Below are 23860 nucleotides of genomic sequence, written 5' to 3'. Positions count from 1 at the left end.
TGGGCTGCTGCCACAGTCTGCTTTTGTGTCCTGATCTCTTCAATACTTTAATTAACACCTTCATGATGGAACAGAAACAAGGCACCTGACTTTTGTCGATGACATTACATTGGGGGCAGTTGCAAGTGCTTTGGAGCCCAGGATCGTAAGTAAACTGAAGTGGTCTCCATGGAGAGACCAACCAGATGGCATCCAACAGCAGCAAGCACAAAGCAGTATTCTCAGAAAGGGGGGAAAACAATTAATGTTCAAACACAAAAGTGAAGAATGAGCTGCAGACCAGTACGAGAGGATTAGAAAGGCAGAAAGACTAAATTAGTGAAAGCAGTGAGGCACTCATATAAAAAAGGTAAATCTCATTTCATTCTGAGGTTAGGTAAGTGAAGTGTGATATGCAAAACATGGCTGGTACTTGTATCTGCATGATTGAATCCTGAACTGGAACTCTTGCTTTAGTTTTGGACAGTACATTTAAAGAAAACATGCAGACAAATCAAACAGTAGTGAAATATATATGCCACAGGGGTTGAAAAAATATCACCTCTGGAAAGCAGTGAGCCTATTAAGCTGCACTAGAGAACTCTGAGATAGAGAAATTTAGGGGTTTCAGGCAGATAAAAGGCAGATTTGAGGAAGAGGAGAAATAACCACTATGTGTCTTGGAAGGCCAAGAAATAATTGGCAGCAAAATCAATTTGGATCATATGTTAATAATAGCTTTCCAAATGCAAGGAGAGTGAAATAATGGACATGCACCAGGCACATCTTCAAAAAATACATGTATGGGGCAACCACTGTAGAGCTGATCTTGTCTCACTGCATGGGGAAGGACCAGACCATCCCTTGCAGGTCCTTTCAAGTGTTTACTCTTCTGATCACACACCAGCAGAAATAACTGGGGTAGTAAACAGAAAGCTTTGCAACTGGCCATTATAGCCAAATCGAAGCAGCACAAAATGCTGCGAGTGAGGTGGTGGCTCAGAGCAGTCTCTTGGTGCATTCACCCCAGTGGAGAGAGCACCTGGTAGCCACTGAGCTGGGCAGAGACAATCACGTCCAGTCTAGAGAACTGCAAGCAGTGCTGCCCACCTAGGTCAGAAAGATGGGAGAGATGGCCACAGTTGTACTAATGAATACTTTGGCAGCGAATGCCTACTTCTACTAGCAGAGAAGCTTTATGTTTACTAGCTTTGTTTTTGAAAAGATGGAAAGACTTATGAGGACAACTTTTTCTACTTTTAGCTGTCCATTAAATTCTGATTTTTTTTTTTAAGTGTCATTTCATTGTGCCCCTTTTAGACCTCTGCAATATGCCCAGTTGAGAAGGATCTTCAATCCCAGTTGAGCGGGATCTTATCCATGGGCATACACACTTTAAGAGCGGAAAGGAATAGACCAAGTAGGGTGTTTTTGCTGAGATTGGTGTTGGCTGACAAAGTAGTTCTTCCCACGTGAATACTAAAGGATTTGGGCATATACATTAGAGAGGTGATGTCCCTTTTTCTGTGATATACTTCTGCAGCTCTGGCTAGCGGAGTTCACCAAGCAGAGCTCACCCCAGGGAAAGCTGATTTTCTCAAGGCTGGAAAGGACCTGGTCTGAGAATGCAACTCCATTAGACTGCAGTGATCTAAACACAGAAAACATTCAGGATACAGTGAAGCCTGCCTACTTCAGCTGGCATTTTGGACATGGAGTGTCCAGTCTCCAGTCTCCAGTTTTAAGGGCTCCAACAGCACTCTAGGATCTGCCTAGAGACTTATTAGTCTCTGATATCCCATTTGTGTCTAGGGCTAATAGAAATTATCACAGGGGCTAGACAGATGAGGGAGTTGAACTGTGAGAGACTAAGGATTTGTCTTTGGTAGTGGGATGCAGGAATATCTGTGACAACACTGAGTGAGAGGAACAGGAAACCTGGCATGGCCCTAAACCAACCCATGGTCTCCAGGGCAGGAGCAGCTGTCATTGCAGTATCTTTCACTGGCAAATCCAGGCATCAACCATGTGCACAAAGCTAGCAATGAGTGTCTGATCCTAGTTTGCTTTTGTTTGCCTGAGCTTGTTCAAAGGAGACCACTGACCATCATTCTGGAAATTCTTCTCCCAGATTACCAGGCAGACCAGTTGACTACTCTCTCATTTAATGTTTCAGGAGTTTTATTTTCTTTTATTTATTTATTTTTACATTTGGGATGCCCAAAGCTTCAAATAGCCTATGTTTTGAAATTTATGAATACAAAAACAAGAGAATATAAAAAAGACATAAAATATTAAATAGTTTAGTATGACTCAATATCCAAACTCCTTTAATTTGTAGTAGTAGCAGACTATTTTTCAGGCAGACAACCTGAAAATCTTGGAAAAATAGCAATCAATATAAGAAAATAATACTCTGAGACTACAGGGATTATTTTCTAACATACATTATTTTGTACTGAATTAGTTTTATTAGTTAGGATTATTTTTAAAACATGTTTAGAATGAGACTAACTCTTGCAAATTGGAAAGGATTTTGTACTTATATTTTCCTTCACTTTTTTTTTCCCAGATTAAATTTAGTTTAAAAAAATTAAAGCTATGAGTTTTACCTAATTACAGGATTATACAGTAAGCACAATATCACAATGGGTCTTTTAAGAAATCTGTGGCAGGTGTTAGAACAAAGATTACCCACAGATACCTTATTTACACGCATTTAGAGTTTAAGAGTGTCAAAACCTAAATTTTCTAATTCTCAGAAAGGTGGCAGTAGTTCAGAGCCAGATACCCACGTATTTAAGTGAAAGCTAAACTAGAGGACTCAATTTTGCTGCTTAGGCCCATATCTAATAGGCACAAATAAAATTAATAATACATATGCACGGCTCTAGAATTCATTTGTCCCTATATTTTTCTTGACAGGTAAATGGAAATTGTGTGCTGTGAGATTTCACCAGTAATAAACCACCTACAGAGGGCTGGCTCTGCTCTGCTGTAGCGAGCAGCGAGGCAGGGTACACCTCCAGGGCTGGGGGAATGCATTTCATGCAGCAAGCACTCAGCCAGGCCGGGAGAGCTGCTCTGTGTGCGGGCGTGGGCTGCTCTTTGTGCTGCTGGGGGAGGATTCTGGGCAAGAAAACCAACAGGAGCCTTCTGGCTCACTACACCTGCGTGTAAAGCATAACCTCTGACCACACATCCAGACTTCTTCACCTTGCAGATAAACTTAGGATGCTACTTAGCCCCCAGTTTGCCAAGTAGTGCCAGCAAGAGGAAAAGTCCTTTCCTGCATGCATTTATAATCAGAGTGATTCAAAAACTTGTTGGGGGAAATGAACTCTGCAGCCTTATGGGTCAGTAGACAAATCAGGAAATAACAATTTCCTGCCTGAAGGACAATATAGAAGTTGAACATATCTGTAATATGTATCAAATACATTCATAAATATCTATCAACTAAGCTGCTCTGTAAATATTTTAGATAAATAGGCAGATAGACAAAAAGGCATGAAGACTTAAAGCAAAACTAAACAAAACTGGGTAAACTCACTTGTTTGGTGTTCTGGTCTGGACAGGATGGAACAAGAGTAAACTCACTAATGACCTTGCCAATAATTGGTGAACTCTTTAATTTGTTTACTCTCTGTTATGCCATAAATGCAGGCAGACAAATAAGACAATACTGATTTGCCAAGTTTCCTATTCCTTATAATACACACAGGAGAAGGGTAGCTAAAAAAGGAAGGAGCAACATAAGGTACGTGGCAAGTCCCTCGGGTACCAGGTTTCACACATGCCTAGTGATGGTGCACCCTGCAAACCAATGATCCAGCATGAAAAAAACTCACAGGAAAATTAATTCCTTAGCCTGGCAAAGAGTTGACTATGGAAGGCCAAAAAACACAGCACAGTAGCTTGTTGACAAGAAAAAAGAAAGGAAACCTGAGGAATAAGGAGGCAAAGAAACCAGAGGGCTCTCTGGGAAAGAGATAAGGCACAATGTTCTGAAAAGTGTCATTATAAACAAATGCTTTCCCATCAGTGCCAAACAACCAGAGCCAGGAGCCAGGTTTGCATTATATTAGAATATGGCTCGCATCACTAGTGTCCCCTGCTCTGTCACCACTTTTAAAAGGACAAACTGACAGCAGAGTAAAACCATCTACGCCACAGTGGAAGGGAAGAGTCCAGCTGGCTCCTGTGTAAACATAAAGGACACACAGGCTACTGGCTCTCGAGTTTCTCTTAGAAAAATACAGCTCCCTCCACTCACTCTGTCTTTTGCTCTTTGCTCTCCTATCAGGCATGTTGCTTACCTTGCACAATCAGGTAAACCTGGGAAGTCTTGGGATGATGCTGTGTCTGCACTGAACACGTATAGGACCCCTCATCGTAGACATCCACTTTCTGGATCCGCAGGCTGTATTCCAGGGGGTTTCTCTTCTCCAGCTCTACTCGTGGGTCCAGGGACCACTTGTCCTCTCCAGCAAAAATGATGCCAGAACGATTTAACCAGGCCACCTTGGAGCTTCTGTCTTCTACATAACACCTGCAGAGGATGAGACAGGTAAGGGGGAGATTAACAACCTTCTCCATCATCTCCCTTTTGTTCCTTTTCTTTACTGCTTTGCTGAGAAACTTCACACCACACTCCTGCCTTGCCAGTGAACCACAGAATCTTCTCACCATTATTGTTCCATGGACAAATACTTAACAATTCAACTCTGTTGAAGAGTTTCAGGAATCTTTGGTTCATAAACCAGGCATATCACTTGTTCTCTCTTCCTTTTGCCTGTGGCCTACATATGCACCAAAATTAATTTGGAAGGCCACAAGAGATCTTGATCACCAAATCCCTTCCAACCCTGCCAGTGAGAAAGACTGGAAGTAGCTCTTCCCATGCTTCTCCTTCAACTTCAAAAAGTTGAGTATACAGTAGTTAAACTCCCAGACCCCTTCCAGCCTGGAGGGCAAAGTTTCAAGGCTCCAGCTTTGTCAGCTCAGGACACAGCTCCTCCATCACACACACACTTGCTGATGCACATCTGCTTGTTTGTTCAGGCAAGTGCAGATTTCAGGCTGAAAAATGAGAGGTTGTGGGAGTGTCACTATCATCCCTGTCATATACACAGCATGTCCTGTGAACATCTCAGGTGGACAGGAGAGGAGGAATGACAGCTAGGGGTGGAAAGCAGAGGAACAGCAGGAGGACCAGAAACTGCCAGGGCCCTAAGTGCCAACCTTCCCAAGTCAGAGGACAAACTAGTCCCATTGCAACTGTAACTTGACAAGTATTTTGTTTCTTGGTGGAGAACAGAGTAGGTGCTGTGAAGACAAATGCATTTTTGGCAAAGGCACCTGCTCGGTACCACTTCGCACCACCAGAAGGAGACTTTCACAGAAAAGAGGAGGAGCTGCCACTGAGGAGACATGTTCTGCTCACTCTCAGCTATATCTCATTCAAGAGGCCCAGGGCTGAAGAAGACAGGCAGACATAACTCCTCTTTCACCCTGGCAGTTGCACCCCCAGGGCTGGGCTGAGGCTGAGAGCAGGTTTGCCCTGCTGCCACTCACATCACATTAGCTCTCTAGATAAACAGGGAAGCTCAATCTCCAGAGCTGTTGCTCCTTCACCTCTCAGAGCTCTGCCCAGTGTCCCAGCATCCACATGACCCAGCACCTCTTGCCACTATTATTACAGAATCACAGAATAGGTAAAATTGGAAGGGACCACAGTGAGGTTGTATGATCAAACCTCCCTGCTTCAGCAGAATCTTCCTAGATCACATTGCACAGGATTGTTCCTATTCACTATTCATGCATACGTTGTATTTGAAGGAAAAAAGAAAGAGGATAAAGATTATTGCTTCAAGATAAGACAAATATTTGACAGTAGGCTTTCATAAAGCCTTTTAGCATGGGTCAGACATTTTCCGAGTTCCTCTATTTGAATGCATTTCATTCAAGGCTGCTGCAGCTGCCTTCCCTTGTGATGTGACCCCACCATTATGGCCGGCACCTTACACCCACTCTCTTTTGGCAAGCCCATGGATGCTGTCCAAGTTGTTCTGGGGTTACTTGTGGGCAGGAGGAAAGCCAAGCTGCCTGGGCATCCATGGGAGCCATGCCATGCTGCTGGCCAAGCTGTGAGCAGCTCTGTCTGATCTGGCAAACATTTGCTTTAGAGAGCAGCCCAACAGATCCTGTCTTTTACTGACAATGTCCAGCCAAGGGAGTGAGAATTTGTCCCTCAGGCCAGAGCCCACCCTCCTGGCCAGGCAGGCACTTGTCCCCAAGGTGAACTCTCAGGTGTGATCTGAGTTGTTTTCAAAAAGCTACTCTTTGTTGAAAAGAAGGATGCAGGGGAATCTGTGAGCAGTCACTTGCAGGTAGAAACCAGCACCACTACAATGAGGCATTGCTCCTGTTCCATTGGCCATCCCAGGCAGTAATCACCAGTGATGGAAGGTAAAAGTGAGGACCCAGGGAGTGCAGTGTGCTCCAGGCCTGGGAGCAGTGGCCCTGTAGGAAAACTCAGACTGTCTCCAGAGCTGGCTGCCTTAGGGTCAAGAAGCCTCTTGCAAATGCAAGTTTTAACAGCACCAAGAATCAGGGGCTAGGTGTTTTGGTAGTGAAAAGCTAAGCAGATTAACAGTGGAAGCTGAAGTCAGTGGGAGCTGAAGTTTCTCAGTCACTTCTGAAAATCCCCCTGAACAGCTATCAGTGCTGCTGGACTCCACCAGATCCATGGCACTGCACCATTCCCACCAGGCTGCTTTCCCATCCTCACTGGGCTACAGCAAGCACTCAGCAGCTCTGCCCTGCCCCTGATCATTATAATTCTCTGAGATAGCAAATATGCCCCTGTATGGTGTCTTGTCAGTAACAGTTCAGTGGTGTGGTCTGAACAAAGCCTTGTGCTTTTGCTCCTGTGGGTAGGTTGCAACCAGGGACCCTCCCTCCTCTCTCTGGAAAACAAAGTGTGTCATAACCTGTCTAACATGCATCCAGGTCAGCCCTAGGACAGTGGTCAATAGCTACAGTCATGCAACCTTGCAACTGCCCCTGAAATAAGTTAGCAGGTGCTACCAAAATAAAGAAAAAAAAAGAGGACAAAGAAAAGAGGAAAATGGGAGGAGTAAGTGAAATGGATTTGAGCCCTCTATTCACCATACCTGTTCCTCTCAAGCTGTCAGGGAAAATCAATGTACAAATGTGGAAATTCCAAGTCCTGGCATGCTCTGAACGTGCATTCATGTGGATGATGCATCTCAGTATGTCTGTCTGCACACGCACACACACACCCACCCTCTTAGTCTGCCAGAGATGCCACCCAGCTGAATGGATCACGCTTTAATAAGGATTTATGGTGATGATTTTCACAGTGTAATAAGTGCTAATTCAATACTAATAGAATATTAAATGGCATGTTAACTGACATTTTAACTGCAAAGCAATAGGAACATGGCATCAGCCAGATATCAGTGGACTCTTATCGTTCACTAATAATCAATAATCAAGTTCACAGAGACAGTCAAACGCTTTTCATTAGACTTATTGGAAGCATTACCATCAGCCTCAGTGAAAGCTAATAAACAGTTTGTGATCCATGCATTATTCTCTTCCTTATGGTTGCAGGTTTGATTTCTTGACATCTCTGATGTGGCTAACAAGAGGACCAGTGAATGGGGATGGGCATGCCTTGCATGATCACTGTAACAACCTGGGAACTGTTAATCTTGCACCATTTCAAACCACAGACATGGAAGGACAAAAGATCTTGCTGCCATGCCCCATTAGTCCTCCTTGCCTCTTTGTAAACAAACACAGCCAAGTTTGGCACCTGAAGTTTTTTAGCAACAGTTGTATGTGGAGAAAGAAATCCAGGTCATCCTTGTACTCCTACCCCAGTCTTTTTCCCCACATGCAAATGCAGACAATGGGGCTGAGCTGCACTACATGAGGGATGGGATGGAGTGATGCTTTATTGCAGGAGAATGATTTTGAACCTTCAGCAGGAGCCACTGCCTTGGATGAGATAGAGGGCCACCCACCATCATTCCTGGTCCCTGGATTTCATGATGGGCTGGGACATCTGGCAGCACGCAGGCACGGGGAAGGCAGGAGCAAGTCCTGCTGCTTGTCCTCCCTCCTCCATCTCCTGCCAGTCTAACAGGCAGCGCTGGGCCACAGCAGCGCTCCTGCAAACCTGCGCTTGTAAGCCCTGAGGAACACTCCATCTGGAGAGAGACACATTTCCGCCCCCCGCCCCCTTTCTTCAAAGTATTTGGGCTTGTTCCTATTGATGGGTGAGAGAGCGAGTGAAGGAAAGGAGAGTGAGGCTTAGGCATCCACATCTCTTACCCCGGCAACGCAAGGCTGGAGATTTCACCGCCCCTTCTGCCTCAGTCAGGCCCCGGTGTTTTGATTCCCAGCGCCCGTGACTCCTGCTCCTCCTGCGGTGGATGGAGGCAGCGCCACTCGGCGCATTGATTTCCCAGCGTGTTGCTGTAACACTCATCGCAGTTTATGTTGTGCCTGTCACTCCAGCAGCTCTCGGCCCTAAGCTTTCCGCCCTCTCTCTCCCCCGGGGAACAGACGGGCCCGGCTGCTGAGAGGCGGCGTTTGCCTGGCGAGCCCCGGCGCGGCTCCCCGGCTGTGTGCAGCACCGCCGGGCTGGGCCCGCACGGCCTGCGGAGCGGGGTGCGGCCGGGCCGGGGTCTCAGCAATGGGCTGCCCTTCTGCCCCAGAGAAAGCAGCACAGCAGCTACGCCCTAGGCTGCAGAGATGGACTGGGGGTATTTCATCCCTTTGGAAAGGAATGGATGATATTTAGAGCCTAGAGTGAGGAAAAGGCAAGAAGGAAGCCCTTCAAGGCCTGGTGAAGCTGCTGTTTAAATGATTGCTTTAACATGGAGATTTTACAGCATTATCAATGATGTATTGGGTTGCACTGAAGCTGGGATATTTATTTGGTGTTTTTAAATTGTGGTTGTAATTCTAAATAATCTTCTTTTTTTTTTTTTTTTTTTTTTTTTACAGCAGACCCAAACCCACAATTCTCTGCCAGAACCCCACTAGTGAGAAGAAGCAAGCTGCTAGGATTAATGAAATATTAATGAAATATTGCTTTGCCAGCAAGCCACAGCTCTTACCTCATTTTGGGGAAAAATAAATAAATTGTGAGTTTATGGACTGCATTTTCTGCCCTCTTTCTCCAAAGCCTGTTGTGGAGACAGCTATGTGCCACAATTTCCACACTCCTTTTAATCATCTTTTCTCTGTTAACCCTTTGATCATCTCTTCTGTAAGACAATCTCTGTGCATCAGGCCAAAACTCAGCAGCCTGCTGCACACACAATTAAGCACCCAAACCCCACCCCACTGTGCTCACTGAGGGACGTGCTGCCCTTTTGCCAGAGGATGCCACAACCCACCCTGCATCAGATCTCCTGCCTTCGCCTCAGCTCTGTGATGAGCCCGCTCTAATCTTCTCACTTCACACACATGCTTACAAGATCCAGCTAATAACTTCCCCCACTGCCCTCTCCCCCCAGCAGCAAAATGGCAAGAGGGAAAAGAGAGAGGGATCAAACACGGCTCGTTCGGCACAAAACAACGTCAACTACTGGCTGCCAGCTCCAAACATGCAAGACAAATTCTCTGTTTTGTTGCAAAGTATGATCCTGGAGCTAATACAGTGGTTAAACACAGCCTTGCTCCCAGCCTGGGGAATGAAAGTTCAAAAGCAAATCATGCTTGTGCTGTTTGATCTTGTCTCCTCAAGCTCTTCAGTCCTTCCCTGCCTGGCAAGCAAGGGCTTGGACACAGCCATGGTCAGCCAGGGCAGCAGAAAGAGTCCGGCCTCTCCGCTGTGTCCTGGCGGGGGTGTGGGCAGCAAGGGCTGAGGACAGACCACAGCCATGCCAGCCCTGACCTGCCAGGCAGGGTTTTCAGGGAAGAGTCCAGCCAGGCTCCACAGTGGCACTGCAGCGCTGGATCCTAGCAACATCTCAAGAGCAACGCAGCGCTGCCCCTGCAGTCCCCACCAGAGGAGTACAGTGGCAGAGCACAGAGGAGCACAGAGTCTGGGGGAGAAATATGGGAGCTGTTGGCCCTGGATGGTTCCCACTGCTCTGGATCAGGCTCCCCTCAGCAGGAGATGCTACAGAAGACACCCACAGCTGAATATATCTCCACCTCTGTGAAAGCAAGGCCCCTTAAATGGATGGCACTGTCATGGGAGATCATATCAACTGAGCATCTGAAACCTCCTTTCAGCCAAGCACCAAAAGCCTCATTTTGCTGAATTTGAATGCACATGGGCATCAGTTGTTGCTCAAAATTCTCCTCCCTACTGCCACTGCTCCTCTCTTTCCCCAGCCTAGTACAGCTGCTGCTCCTCTCCTGTGCCATGATACACAGCAGGGTCACTGTTTGAGAGTGAAAGCTGTGCCACAGCAGGATGGATTTCCAAAATGTGGCATAAATAGCTCCTGAGTAACCACTGCCAGCATGATAACACAGGCTCTCAGAGGGATTTAGAAAACTACTGCTTAAACCCAGTCCTGTGCTAGAAAACTGGCAGGAGGGGGAAACTGCTGCATCTGTTCAGCCCATGCTTTCTCTCAGCTGTATTATGCTGTGACCTTGGTTGTCACACCTGTCTGCAGCTCCCTGGGTATTTCAGCACTCTGGTGACAATTTTTGGCCATCCACCTATTGGGAGGGCGCATGGCTGATAGGATGCCTGCACTTCTGTTCATCCTCCTTAGTAAATTGCCACTTTAGGAGTGTGAGGCTAGGATGGGCTTACCGGGTCATGAAGCCCCAACCTTTGCCAGCACAGCCAGCTGTACTTTATCATCTTTTTCAGAGATGTACCTCATTCCTACTTTAGCCTAGTGTGTTTGATGGGGGAATATCCTCCCCCTGCTTTGCAGGTCAGACTGCTCAAAGTCTTTCTGTTCTGCTGATTAAAACCTTATTTTTTTTTCTAACTCTTCAGTCTAGATTTATTCATACCTGGCTTATATCCATTTCCTCTCATGCCAAAACTATCTTTTAGCTCTTCTCTCTTCTGGGTATTTATCTTTCACTGTGTTCAGAGACAGCAATCATATTCCCTCTCAGCCTTCATTTTGCAGGATTCAACAAGCCAAACTCTCCTGGTTTCTTCTTGTATGATAGACCCTCCATTGCCCTAAACATCCCAGTAGCCCCTCTCAGCACCTGCTCCAGCCTGAATTCCTCTTTCATGACCAGCATTTGTACCCAGTTTTCTAGAAGAGGAGTCCCCAGTGCCTTGTACAGAAACATTTCTGTCTCACTGTCTCTCCCATCAACTCTTTCTAATGAGATAAAAAAGAATTGCAACCAGAAAATATGAGCATCAGTGCAGAACTGCTCATGTGCTGTAAACATCCTTGTCTCTCAGTCCATGTGGTATGTATGGAACATGAAACCCAAGGGAATTTACAAAAAATACACTGGCCTAAAAAGACAGCTAGCTGCCCTGGCTCGCACTAGCAGACACACAGCTGGTCTCACATGGGTTTTCTTTCTGTTAAAATGACTGTTTAAGAGTAGAGGTTCCTGTTTGTGTAGGGAAAAAACACAAACTCACAACAGGAATCAAGACCAAAATACAGCAATTTTTATGCCAGTACTCACAAAGGGTGGATGTAACTATATCAGAGTAAGAGAACTTATACTGGCATGATTTATTGCTCTTCCCATCTGTTGGGGATCGGTATACCTGCATAAACAACTTCAGTCCACATCCACTCCAGCAGAGGAACCTTTTTAAAAATATCAATATGAGCTGCTATGAGCTGCTTTGAGCTTAACGCCATCCCAGCCATATCCCAGCCCAGGTTAAGATTTCAAAATACAGAAAAATCTCAGAGTGAGACCTACCACCACAGTACCATCTTTTCTTATAACCCACCATGCCCAGAAAATACCCTCCATTTCTTTACAGCACAGTCAGGAAAATCCTTGGACAGGTCTTTTTCCATTCCAAGGCATGTTTCTAGAATGACTGACTCCAGTCCCAGGCCTCCTGCCAGAGGAGACTTGCTCCCCACATGTGCAAAGGGGGACAAACTGCTCTCTGGCTGACGCTTGCAGAAATGCCAAATGCTCTGACAGCTTGCATCATGGTCTTGCACTAAAATCAGTCAAGAGGTTCAGGCTGCTGAGGAAACAGACCCTGAGCTCCCTCTTTCCCTTTTGGGTTAGCTGAGGATTTGCCACTGTTCCTTTTTGGTCCAGCCAGAAACCTGTCTCTGCTCTTGATCCAGAATCATTAGGCAATGCTCATCAGCTATCGATCACTTGGCCTTAGTGAAATATCCACTAGGAATATATGCCTTGTTCTGCTGTCTGTAGCTTCCTGTAAATCCCAGGGCTCCTGCACTATCAAAGGGGGGAGCCGGGGAATAGCAGAGCTGATGCAGAATCGCAGTGGGGAATATTGCCCAATGATTTGCCTTTTTGTTGCTCTGCACTTACACTAAGGATCCTTTGCTTTTGTGATCACTAAGACACAGGCTGGTATTTTAAAAGTATCTGGGGTCACTTAGGAACAGAAGTTCATCAAAAGACAAGGATAATTAGTCCCTTATGTGAACTGGGTATTGGCTGTTATGCCAAATTTGTAAATAAACTGGAAACTAAACTTCTGGCAGGCCTCTGCACCATTATGACTTTTTTCTGTTTTGGGGATACATCAAAAATGATAATAGGAGCACTAAGAAGACACCCATACAGACTATAAGCCCCTTTAATTTCCTTCACAAACTTCAGCTGTGGAAATGACCTATTTCTTCTACCTGAACCCCCAGTGCCTTTAGGTAACTTCTATGTGGTCACCATAAAGTAAGTCCAGAAGAGCTATTCCAATTTTTTCCCTTGAATTTCTTCTAGTAAAAAATGATAATAAAGAAAACACCACACAAAAGGGGAAAATGAGTTTTAGAGATGTGATCTCCTTCTCTGACAGGAGGGGAGGGAGGGTTTCACTGGGAAGTCCACGTGACTCTGTATCTGGTAATTATCCAGCCGCAGAGGGAAACTGAAACGTTCTGTGCTGTCGCAGAGAATGACAGCACCTGGAGCTCCAGCGCCCAGATAAAAAGCAGAGAGACAATCAGGCAGATGGAGAAAGGCAATGCTACATCATGGGCTGGCAAGCAGAGGGAAGAGAAAAAATGGGGAGAGGAAAAAGCTGGCAAGAAACATTAAGGCAGCCAGCACAGCTACTAGAGAATGAGACTATGCCAGAGATTAGCAATGCACGGGCACAAAGAAAGAAATAGTGTAAGGGCAGGTCAGGAGAGAGTGGGTGCACAAAAGGGACAGTGCAAACACAAGAGGGAATAGGAGAGTGATGCTAGAGTGAGCTTCAAAGTATTTTGTGTGGTCCAGGGTTGCTTCCTCCCACCCCAGTCGCAGGCTAAAAATGCAGGAGGTATCGCCACAGGCTGTCACAAAACAAGGGGGAGATTTGAAAGTCAGCATCTCACAGCTGAAGAGAGATGTGTCACTGCAAATAACACCTTCCAGCTTGTGGATTTCAGTGGTTTGCTCAGGGACGGGGACTAAAAAGCTTAAGATCCAAATAATTAAACCTGGAGCTTTAGAGCATCACCTCATGCATTTTTTATGGCAGACAGGCAAGAGGGAGGTTCCCTCCCCATCTCTCCCTTTACAGTTGCACACACCAAGACACATGTAAGCTTGCAAAACAGCCCACATGATTTCTGCCATGGTGCCATGGCCTAGTTCCAAAAGCAAGGCACCTTAGGTGCCCTCCCACACAGCAACGTGACAGCGCCAGCTCTCGGGGCTCTCAGAAAAAAGGGCTGTGCCCACAGGACTGGCAGCAGCCTTCAGTGGGTCAGGAAGAGCTGACTGCCAGGTGGCAAGAAACCGGACACCACCTCTAGGAATGTTTCTGACGTGAGAAGATACAGCCAAACAGACAATCAGGTCAGGGCCAGCAGCTTGTCAGGCTAATGCTGGCCACCAGTCTCAACTGCTGCTGGGGTGAGTGACCAAGGTAGATCTGTAATGGCTGTGTATCTCCGAGGAGGCAAGAAGAGCTAAGTGCTCAGATGTTCCCACCTGAACATTTGGGGAAGGAAATGGAAACAGTATCAAGATCTGAGCATTGGGACACACAGTTCAGTGACCAACCCTTCCATGCCCAGTGACAGACATTTCAAAGAAAGGTAGAACACTTCCTGAAGTGGCAGTGTAAATCACCTTCTGCATAATTTCATGTTCTTTTCTAGCCATAAAAACCTATAAATCTAGCACTAAGCTAATCACAGAATGGCTTGGGTTGGAAGGTATCTTAAAGATCATCTAGTTCCATGCACCTGCCACGAGCAGGGACAGCTGTTACCAGATAAGGTTTTTAAAAGCCACATCTGGCCTGGTTTTGAACACTGCCAGTCCGGGATGGAACATGCACTGCTTCTCTAGGTAACCTGTTCCAGTGTCTTGCTACCCTCAAAGTAAAGAATTTCTTCCTCATATCTAACCTAAATTTAGCCTCTGTGTAAATTAGCTTCCACTCTGAGTGACAGCTTGCAATCCACCTTGTAAGTTTGTACGCTGGCTTTCTTATCCCCAGGCATTTCTCAACCCCCTGCCCCCTTCTTCTTTTTTTAAACTCATTAACATCTTCATCTCGGTGATACTTTCTGGCTGAGAATTTAATCTGTTAACCATTAACTGGTACAAGTCTGTGAAAGAATGTCAGATTTAAATGTTGTGTGAAACTGGCAGGTGTCTCCTGTGTTTTGTACTATATGAAAGAGCTTCTTCCAATACCTGAGGAGCATGCTACCTGAGACATAGTAATGCACTTTTTCTGTTATCTGCATCCTAATGTTCATCTCATCTCATACTGCCTCTTCTTCATCAAAGGAAAGGGACTATCACATCTGAAGCATTAGCACTTGTCCTGGGCAGGGGGGACAGGAGGATCCACAGCAAGGAGAAATCAGTCTTGAAATTTTTTGGAGGCAGATCAGAGAGGGAATAGGAGCAACAGCAGGGAAAATAAATCTTAACTTTTCCTTCTTTTCTGAGGCCATGAGAGTATCAGAGGTGTCCCAACCAAACGATCATCCCCACTTCCAAGTGCTGCCCTCAGGTAGCCAGCAGCAGACTGTGAAGGGTGGTATTTCATGATGAATGAGAAACTGGGTGCATCCTGCCTGCTCACTTCCAGCTGCTGAATTTCAATGAAGGACACCTTCTTGATGTGCAAACACTCTAGTTATTATTTACAGCTGACCTTTTCCTTCTCCAGCTCCCGCTGCTGTGGCACCGCTGGTGGAGTCAGGGCTTGTAGAGAATGTGGAGAAGATGTGTAGCGGAACATGTTCGATTCCCTGCCTGTGCCAGAGCTGTCATTAGTGCCACTGTGCCCGTGCAAGCAACACTGGGAAATGTGAAGAAAAAAGTCTAATGTAGACAAAGCCTTTGAGGAGCTTAACCCCTCTTCCCCTTTTCCATCTCTCTCCCACTTGAAAGCAGAGAACAGCTTCTGAGCTAGACACATGCTCTCATTTCCATATCTAAAGCCAGTCCCGAAATACCATCGTGAAATAATGCTCTCAGAGAGAAGACCACGAAGCAGATTCCCTTTGAGAGACTCTGCTGCTTCTTTTTTTAATTCCATCCAAAAAACAGCAGCCACCAAATACCAAATGCACCTGGACTGGAGCAGTCAATATAAGGCACCTTGTTTTCAGATAGATATGGGGGAATTGGAGGGAATTCAGAGGCAAGCAACAACAAAATTCATCAAGGGCTGGAAAGGGATCAGCATCTAAGGGAAGCTTAAAAACATTAAATATGTATAACTTGACTAAGAGAGGACTTAAAAGCGACATGTTGACAAGCTATACCTCTTTGAAAGCTGAAAGTACAGAGGGAAGAGAGGAATTATTTAGCAAGATGCATAGGGGTCTGCGAAGGAGTAACAGGTCAGAAAAAAAAAGAGAAAGAAGTCTGTTCAAACTTGAAGAAAAACTTCTTGTCTACAAGTGCTAGTCTTGTAAAAAGTCTCCCAAGGAAAGCAAGGAAGTGCCTATTCTTTCAGATGTTTGAATTAAAAAAAAAGGGGCTGTAGACCAGAGGATCAGCCTCACAGGGGCTGCAGGGAGAACAAACTACAGTGACCTGGTCTTACCACTTTTACCACCTACCTCAGAGTTCAGCAATATGTCAGGAGAAGACAGCTCCTCTTACACATTTCTTTCAGATGAAGCAATGTTTTTAGGCTTTTTCACTTCACATACAGGTAAATATTTCTTGTCAATATCTTAGACCTCTATATATCACACTAGAGTTACCTGGCACAGGTTTGGATTTGTTTCCAAAACTGGATCTTCTAGAAATTATGCATGAAGAGGTTAAAAACTACTGATACAAACACTAACAGTCTCATTATTTCCAAAAGACATTGGCATATGGTTGTATTCCCAAATATGCTATGAGTAAAGTTGTCCAGCACTTAAAAGTCACATGTGAGATTTGACTTTTTTAAGTGCTTAGCATTAAAATCTAAACCAGATTTGTCAAAGTACTTTTGGGCCTACTGGCTGCCAAATTAACACACAAGGATCAAATCTTCAAAGCAGCATTTGGCACAGTGAACTTTTTCACCAATACATCCAATTTTCTTGCTGCCTAAAGTGAGATACTTTTGAAAATCCATCCCATGGGTGCGTTAGACAATCATTGAATAAAAGACTGCAAACTTTAAACTCCCATGCTGTATTTATCTTGTGCCGAAGAACTCCTTTATGTGGAAGCTGTTACAGCAATGCTCAACTCAACTTTCTTTCCTTTGTTTAGAGCTTTGCTAAATTTTGCCTTTCCCTAATGCCTCACTTTTGTCCATCATCAGGTCTTGAGAAAGAAGGCATTTGAAAGACATATGGGGAAGGTAGAGAAGATGCTGTGAGGGAGAACTCCCAAGAGCTTTGATCTCAGCTTACCTTCATTCCTACATGCACAATATGCTGTGCAGAGGAGGACATGTTCATGAATAAATAAATAGAGGAAAGGAGGAAAAGTGGAAAAAAATAATTTTTCAAGATATATCTGATGGAGTTTCTGCTGTTGACATGAAAGCCAGAAGCTTTTTTAAAACTTCATGGTCAGAAACAGAATGGGAAGAAGATACAGCTCCTTGAGAAAGGGGAAGGAATAATTCCCACAGGTAGATCTTCTTGCCATCCTACTAATCATACTAATATCTGGCACTCTTTTTCCTCTGAGACTCTTGCAGGGCTTTGTTTTGCAAGGCAATTTAGCATGTGCTGAACAGCACACAGTGTTTTTATCAAAGGAAGTAAGTACTATGGAACTAAAATTCCTACCTTTGTAGAGGAGAAGTGTTTGTGATGAGTATTTTATACATACAGGGAGCCAGTGGAGAAGGGAAGAAATAGCTTGTGCAAAGTCATACATTTAAACTATTTTATTTTTAAATCCAAAATGTAACAGACCTGGCCTGTCTCATACAAAACTTGGTTTGGTGTGTAGTGGTTGGAGGATAGCAAGAGAGGGGTAGTGATGACTGCAAAATAGCCTTCACAAACTCAGATGTCACTTCCAGTCACATCTGTCTTAGCATTACTGCAAGAGACCATGCTTTTCTCTCTAACTGGGATCTGCCCAGGGATATGAAACCACAGCAGAGAGGTCTGGCTGAAGCACAAGCTCCTCCCCATAGTTTGAAGGCAACTGGCTTGGGTCATTTGGGTCTGTGCTCTGGAGCCTGAACTCCAGCCCGGCTACTGACTGAAGGACAGGAATAACTACAGGGACTGCTCTGACAACTTCTGCACCTCCTCACCTGCAGTCTTCTGGCACTGGCAACACAAGCTGCACAAATTGGCTGGAACACAGAACATAAACCCTTTTCATTTCTTAGTGAAGACAATGTTGCTTAATCCTACTGGAAGCATTTACCCAGGGATATCTTATCTGGATCCACTGACATCCCTGCCTCTTCTCCCAAGAGCCTGCTGTGAAAGGAAACTTCTCCCCCATGCATAGCTTATCTGCAGTATAGATAAACCATTTCCCCATGGAGCTCCCGTCTGTACAGCTGTCTTACACTGAGAGTTTCTTACACAGCAGGGTCTAAGGCTGTGCACTTGGGCTTTTGCTGGTCTGAGGCTGGGTTCCTACTTCTGTTCTTCTGACAGGTCACTTGCTCTAAATAATTTCCAGAATTCTGTACTGTACTGTATGGAGAGATGCCAAACTGTGGCTTCAGCTGGCATAAATCAAGGGCCAACAAGGCACCATTGCAGTAAATGGGGAAGCCCAGATTTACACTAAATGAGGATCAGTCCTGCTTCCTTCCACCAGACTCTAAATGAATTCATTAAATACAGCACTTCAGTCTGCTGAGCTAAAAGTAGCTCCAGCTGGCAGGAGGTTTCACATCCAGGGAATGTTTTAAAGATAAGGATTTGCAGGTTGCCGTGAGTTTATACTTGGCTAAAGGTAGGCTCTCATCGGCCATGCAGAGGGGATGACATCATGCCCACCTGGTGTGTATCTGTGCATCCCCAAGGTCTATGCACAGCATGGCATTAACACAGGACCTCACAGTCCTGGGGGGAAAACCTAGGCTCAAATCCTCTCATGAAGAGGCTCAAATCAAAGTGCTACAGGGCAGCAGAAGAGAGGTCCTGCAGTACCTCCACCACACTGAACCAAAGAACCATCTGTTCTTTAATTCTTTTACATTTTCACTGGGGAATGTGAGGTGTGTGTCTGCACTGAATTTGAATCTGCATTAGGCAAGCAACAGCACTGGGGCAGGAAGAAAAGTTTGGGATTTTTGAGACAAGAGTAAAATGGTAGTTAATTTTGATATTAAACCCTAAATGAAGGGATATTAAAGTTATTCTCAGGTTCCAAAAAAATAAGATGTTCTGTGATGGTCTGGCCTACTCTGATGTATTGTACAGAACCCGTGATTCCTGAAGTTTAATCCCTTATCCATTCACTAAAACAGATGGTGTTGCAGGCTCTTTGCAGACTCTGACAGATAGGACTGCCTTTGGAACGCTGTTCGTATATGCACACTTGCTGTACAACCCTCAGGACAAAATACACTGGCTGGAGACCTAAGTTCACATCCAAAGCACAATCTGCAGCAAAGAATAGATCCAAGTCTCTTTCAGCATTGCTGCTGAGGTCTCTAATATGCACAGTCACACAGAAAATATCTTCCTAAAGAGAGATACAAAAGCCAAATCAAAAACCTTTGTCTGAGATCCCAGTCAGGTTCTCTTTCTTTGCCAGGACCAGGGTGCACATTGTTTTTCCGCAAAGAAATAGTTCTGCCCACTAAACAGCAATGATACAATGATATTCCAATAACCTGGAAAATAAGAGAGCTCTAACAAAAATGGATGTGACACCAACTCCTCTCTGATTTCACACTTACTGTTTCTTCCTTAGGCTGAGAAAACAGGGTTGGTCCTTGACAGCCAAAGAGAAGCAGGGAGAGAACCAAAATTACTTGTTTATGCTAGACTATTACACCAGTGTTCTCACAACCTTGTGTGTGTGTATGATCAGCCAGTATTCAGAAAGACAAGTGAGGTTAACCGAGCAACATGCATTGCTCCCACTAGAGCAGTATAAAACAGCGATAAACCACAACTGGAACCACTCTGCACTAAGTATCTGGCCAGAGGTGAAGCATGAGGTTAGAGCAGCAGCTCCACTCCCCTGTCCCCTCTGCCTGATGGATCCTTGGTAATAAACCACCCTTCAGGCTTTCCTGTCTTAAACTGAAGCTGCTGGGATTCAGGGGAGATAAAGATTTCAACTACCTTTCACAAGAGCCTTCACAAGAAAGTCCCTGTTGGCATAAAAGTAGACACGTAATGGGCTTTCTCTGTCCCTGAAAGTAGTGTAGCACTGCAGGAAAGTGCAGCCCTTTTAGCTCTCTTCTTTATTTAACTAGAGTTGTTAAAATAAACTGATTTCCCAGCCAATTAATTATCAAATATCTGTAACAGCTTTCAAGCCCTGCCATTACTCATTCTCAGAGGCCTCCATAGGCAGTGCAAAGCTACACTCTCCTTACCTCAGTAACCACTGCTCCCCCAAGTCAGCTCCCTTTCCCTGAGCTGATAGCAGAAAAGCAGCGCAGGGGCTGGCAAAACCCTGGAGGAGAGCTGTAAACATCCCCTTCTCCACGTTAACAACTCCAGCCATGCACCTGCCAGGAGCCAGGAAGCTTCACCACACCCCTTGACCACGACTCAGTTCCCAGCTCTCAGCCACCCATACACAGACCCCAGCCCCAGCACAGGAGCAGATTTGCCCTGTCAAGAGCCCTGATGCTGCCAGTGAGATCAGCAGGTACCCGACAGCAGATGCTGCCAGCTGAGCTGAACCGTGGATGCCAAGTAGCACAAGCTCAGCCCAGCGTGGGGCACAGGCTTCAGTTTGAAGCACGTGCCAGGAACCAGCTTCTCACCCAGATGTGGACAGCTCTTTCCATAGCCATGTTATTTTCTGAAAAACCAGTCTGTACCTCTGGTTACTGGAAAGTTGTACTTACCATAGGTACATTAGCAACGGCCCTATCATCTATTTTATAAGCATGAAACTACACTCATATGTGGTTTCAATTAGGAGATTTCAAATGAGATCGAAGATAATGCATCCCACAATTACTCACCCTTTTCCTTTCTAGAAACTCAAGCAGAATCATTTCCAGGCCAAAACGCGGTCTCTCTTGATTGATGATGCTAATAAAATGGCTTTATTGTGATATAAATAGCCTTTAAAACGTCCTGGAGAGTCAATATCAGTGGTTGATGGCCTTATGCAAGCAAGGTCCTTATCTTACAGTGTGCTAAAACTTAAGAAGTTATGCTTCTGAGAAGTCTGACATTGGATTTGGGCGCTTGTTTGGAGAGCTACAGAAGGGTAGCTCCTGAATTAGACATGCAAAGTGGGAACTGTTTAAACACCTTTCCTCTTCCTTGCATCCCTATTAATAATCTCTTTGCTTCCTAGCTTTCCTGGTGCCAGTTCAAACACAAACACCGGCTGAGCCCAGCAGGAGCCATGGGAACACTGTGCTCCAGCGCCTCTTTGCTGGAAGGTTACCAGCCACTGCTACAGTAATTGGAAAACCTGAAATTTCTTCCAAATTGCGCACAAACTGAGATTCTCACAGCCCCTCCTGCAGAGGCGTGTGGCCGTTTCCGAACAAAGAGCCTACACTGGAGCACATCCATGATATGTTTTTGTTACTCCCTTGTCAGGAGAGGCCAACCTCCCCATGCAGCTGGGAGTGAAGCACTCAGTGCCTCAGGCTGCACTGGAAGCTTGGGGGTTCTAGAAAATTTAAGTAATTTTTTTGAAATTAGCGCCCTCAAGGCAGTAGCTCACTCTAAGAGGCCAAATGCAGAGCCTGCTTCAGAGGTCGACGGAGAAGATCTTTGGGAATTCACAAGAGCAATGCCCAGAGTGTTCCTCCTTTTTCTGAATAGCAGTGAACCTCACTCTTCATAAAGAAAAAACACTTGTTTTAAGGCCTTATTTGAATGTGTAACCCCCCAAAAACATGCAGTTTTCTATCAAGATTGTATCTTCTCCATGCAGCAGTATGAGATACCACTGACCGTGCTTTCCAGTAGTGCCGCCCTGGCTCAGATCCGGCAGGAGGCTGGGTGCTAAAGAGCTTTGCTGGGAGTGACAGAAGCATATACACCTGTCAGAAAATGCTGATATCATAGCAACTGTGACAGTGATGTGATCAGGACCTGACAGACAGTCAAAAAAGAGAGGGAAGGATGCACGAAAAAGGGCAACTGAGAAACTTTCAGGGAGAGCAGTCAGAGTCTGTGCGTGAGAGGCGGTGAGTAAGTGAAGCTTGGTGCTTGTCTGTGCATGGCAGATGGAATGAGGACTCTGGGGACATGTTCTCCCCTCCACCTGAGCAGTGCTTTGTGTCTCTGAAGAGTGAAGGGACTGCACATTTCCCAGCCTTGCTCCCCTCTCTCCCCATCTCTGCCATAGTTACATCCAGTCTCATATATTTGAGAGCAATTTTCCCTGCAATAATAAAGCCTTTGCAAGCGTGTGGGTGGCCGTGTGTGTGTGCTTATGTCGCCTGTGGGAGTGCGCATGTGCCAGGCTCTGCTGAGATGAGAAGGTGGTTTTGTGTACGCGACAGAGCAGGAGTGAGGATGAGACTATCAAACGTGTGTGCGAGGATATGAGAGAGAGCGCGCTTTGCACAGAATCAGACATCGAGTGAAAATGAGAAGGTGCTCGTATTCGACGGTGTGCGTGTCAGCAAGGAAGAAAAAGGTCTTATTCACAGCCTTCCTGGATGTGTTTGATAAGTATCACAAGTTTTAACCAAGAAAAATATGTATGTATTCAAATCAAACACAAAACACCCCTTTTGCCTGGAGCGCTCCTGCCTTGCTTGTTTGTTCTGTTGCAAGCTGCTTGTTAGAAGAACACAGGAAACAAGAAGATGGGGAAAAAAACCCAGGTTGACATACTTAAACACAGCCAGCTACTGAGGCAGTAACAAACAGCAAGGAGAAAAGCAGGTGGGATAGTTGGAGAGCTGTTGTGATGATGCTGGAATGAGAGATGCCTGTGAGAGTTTCTTAACATCATCCCTCAAGTGGATTATGATCAATTTTACTGTACACATGCTGTGTTGATTCTGCAGCTAGCTGCAAGAAAACACACTTAAAAGCCTATTGCTTGCAGCCATTTTGCAATAAAGAGTCAAAAGACAATGGAAGGAGTGCTGGTGCTCTGTCTCAATCCCCTGCAAAGATTTCTGAGTCTGGACATTTCTTGTCAAAATTGGAATGGAGTGACTGAATTTATGGACAGGAGGAAAAACACCAACAACAGATTCAGTCCCAAACCTACTGGGTCTAAAGGTCTTTCTAGAACTGCAGGTCAGATAAACATGAATACAGAGACAGGGATGGATTTGAAATTATTTTCCCTTGTTCTATTTCCCCCCGTTCTGTTACACTTTGTTTTTGCTGGTGAATTTAAATATCTTTACAAGTTTAAGGCTCTTCAACATTACCATAATACATAGGCCCACAGGCAAAATACACCAATACCCATGTCCAGTCGCTTACAATGCCACAGGCAATGCATGGGAAGACAGGAGCATGCCAAGAACTGACTGTAGGAGTGGAAAAACCACCAGACCAAAGACATTCTGTGGAAGAGATCCAGGAAAAGGGTCAGAAGTCCAGATGAGGCTCTGTCCCGAGGCAATTCACCCAAGCTTCATCCAGATCATGGGAAGATTCCTCCAGGATAAAGGCAGCTGTAGGCTTTCTGTCCGCCCCCTCTCCCATGTAAAATCAGAGTGAACAGCACTGATTTATAGCTGAAAAACTGAACTCTCGTTTCACCAAGGGAAGGGAATCAAGTGCCTTGTCTTTGGGGCTACAGAACTGGTGGTGGAAAACAAAAAGTGTCACACTTGGGTGCTTGAGCTTGGGTGCAGGTCTTTCACCATCACCCCCCCAGAATCTGACCAAACAAACCTTTATTTGGCTATGGAGACCAAAGCAACCCAGGTCAGGCTGGCTCCTCCTTTGGGCAGGCCTTGTGCTATGCAGAGTGGGTCCTTCCTGATGGGAGTCCCTGGGGTGCTACTGCATCCTCAGTAACAGTTATTATTGTTCCAAAAATTACCCAGGAACTTGACAAGTCCTTCTGCAATGTTTGACGCTCTGACCTCAGGAGGCAGTGTGGATTTCACAGACTGACTACCTGCTGTGTGAAAAAGTGTCTCCTTTCATGTGATCTA

The 23860-nt window shown here is 45.4% G+C and overlaps 1 protein-coding gene across 2 annotated transcripts in view; it reads right to left on the bottom strand.

The window, feature by feature from the left end:
- The window catches only part of LOC121339259 (limbic system associated membrane protein), a 982855-nt gene that overhangs the window by 150379 nt on the left and 808616 nt on the right, over positions 1-23860 (bottom strand). For both annotated transcript variants that reach the window (XM_041410922.1, XM_041410921.1), the window contains one exon: positions 4299-4531. In XM_041410922.1, coding sequence (XP_041266856.1) covers positions 4299-4531 — 233 coding nt within the window. The remainder of the gene's footprint in view (positions 1-4298; positions 4532-23860) is intronic.

Source organism: Onychostruthus taczanowskii, unplaced genomic scaffold (genome assembly GCF_017590055.1).
Source record: "Onychostruthus taczanowskii isolate IOZ18803 unplaced genomic scaffold, ASM1759005v1 scaffold34, whole genome shotgun sequence".
NCBI classification, from domain to species: domain Eukaryota; kingdom Metazoa; phylum Chordata; class Aves; order Passeriformes; family Passeridae; genus Onychostruthus; species Onychostruthus taczanowskii.
Note: the sequence above shows the minus strand (reverse complement) of the source record. Positions and strands in the feature narration are given on the sequence as shown.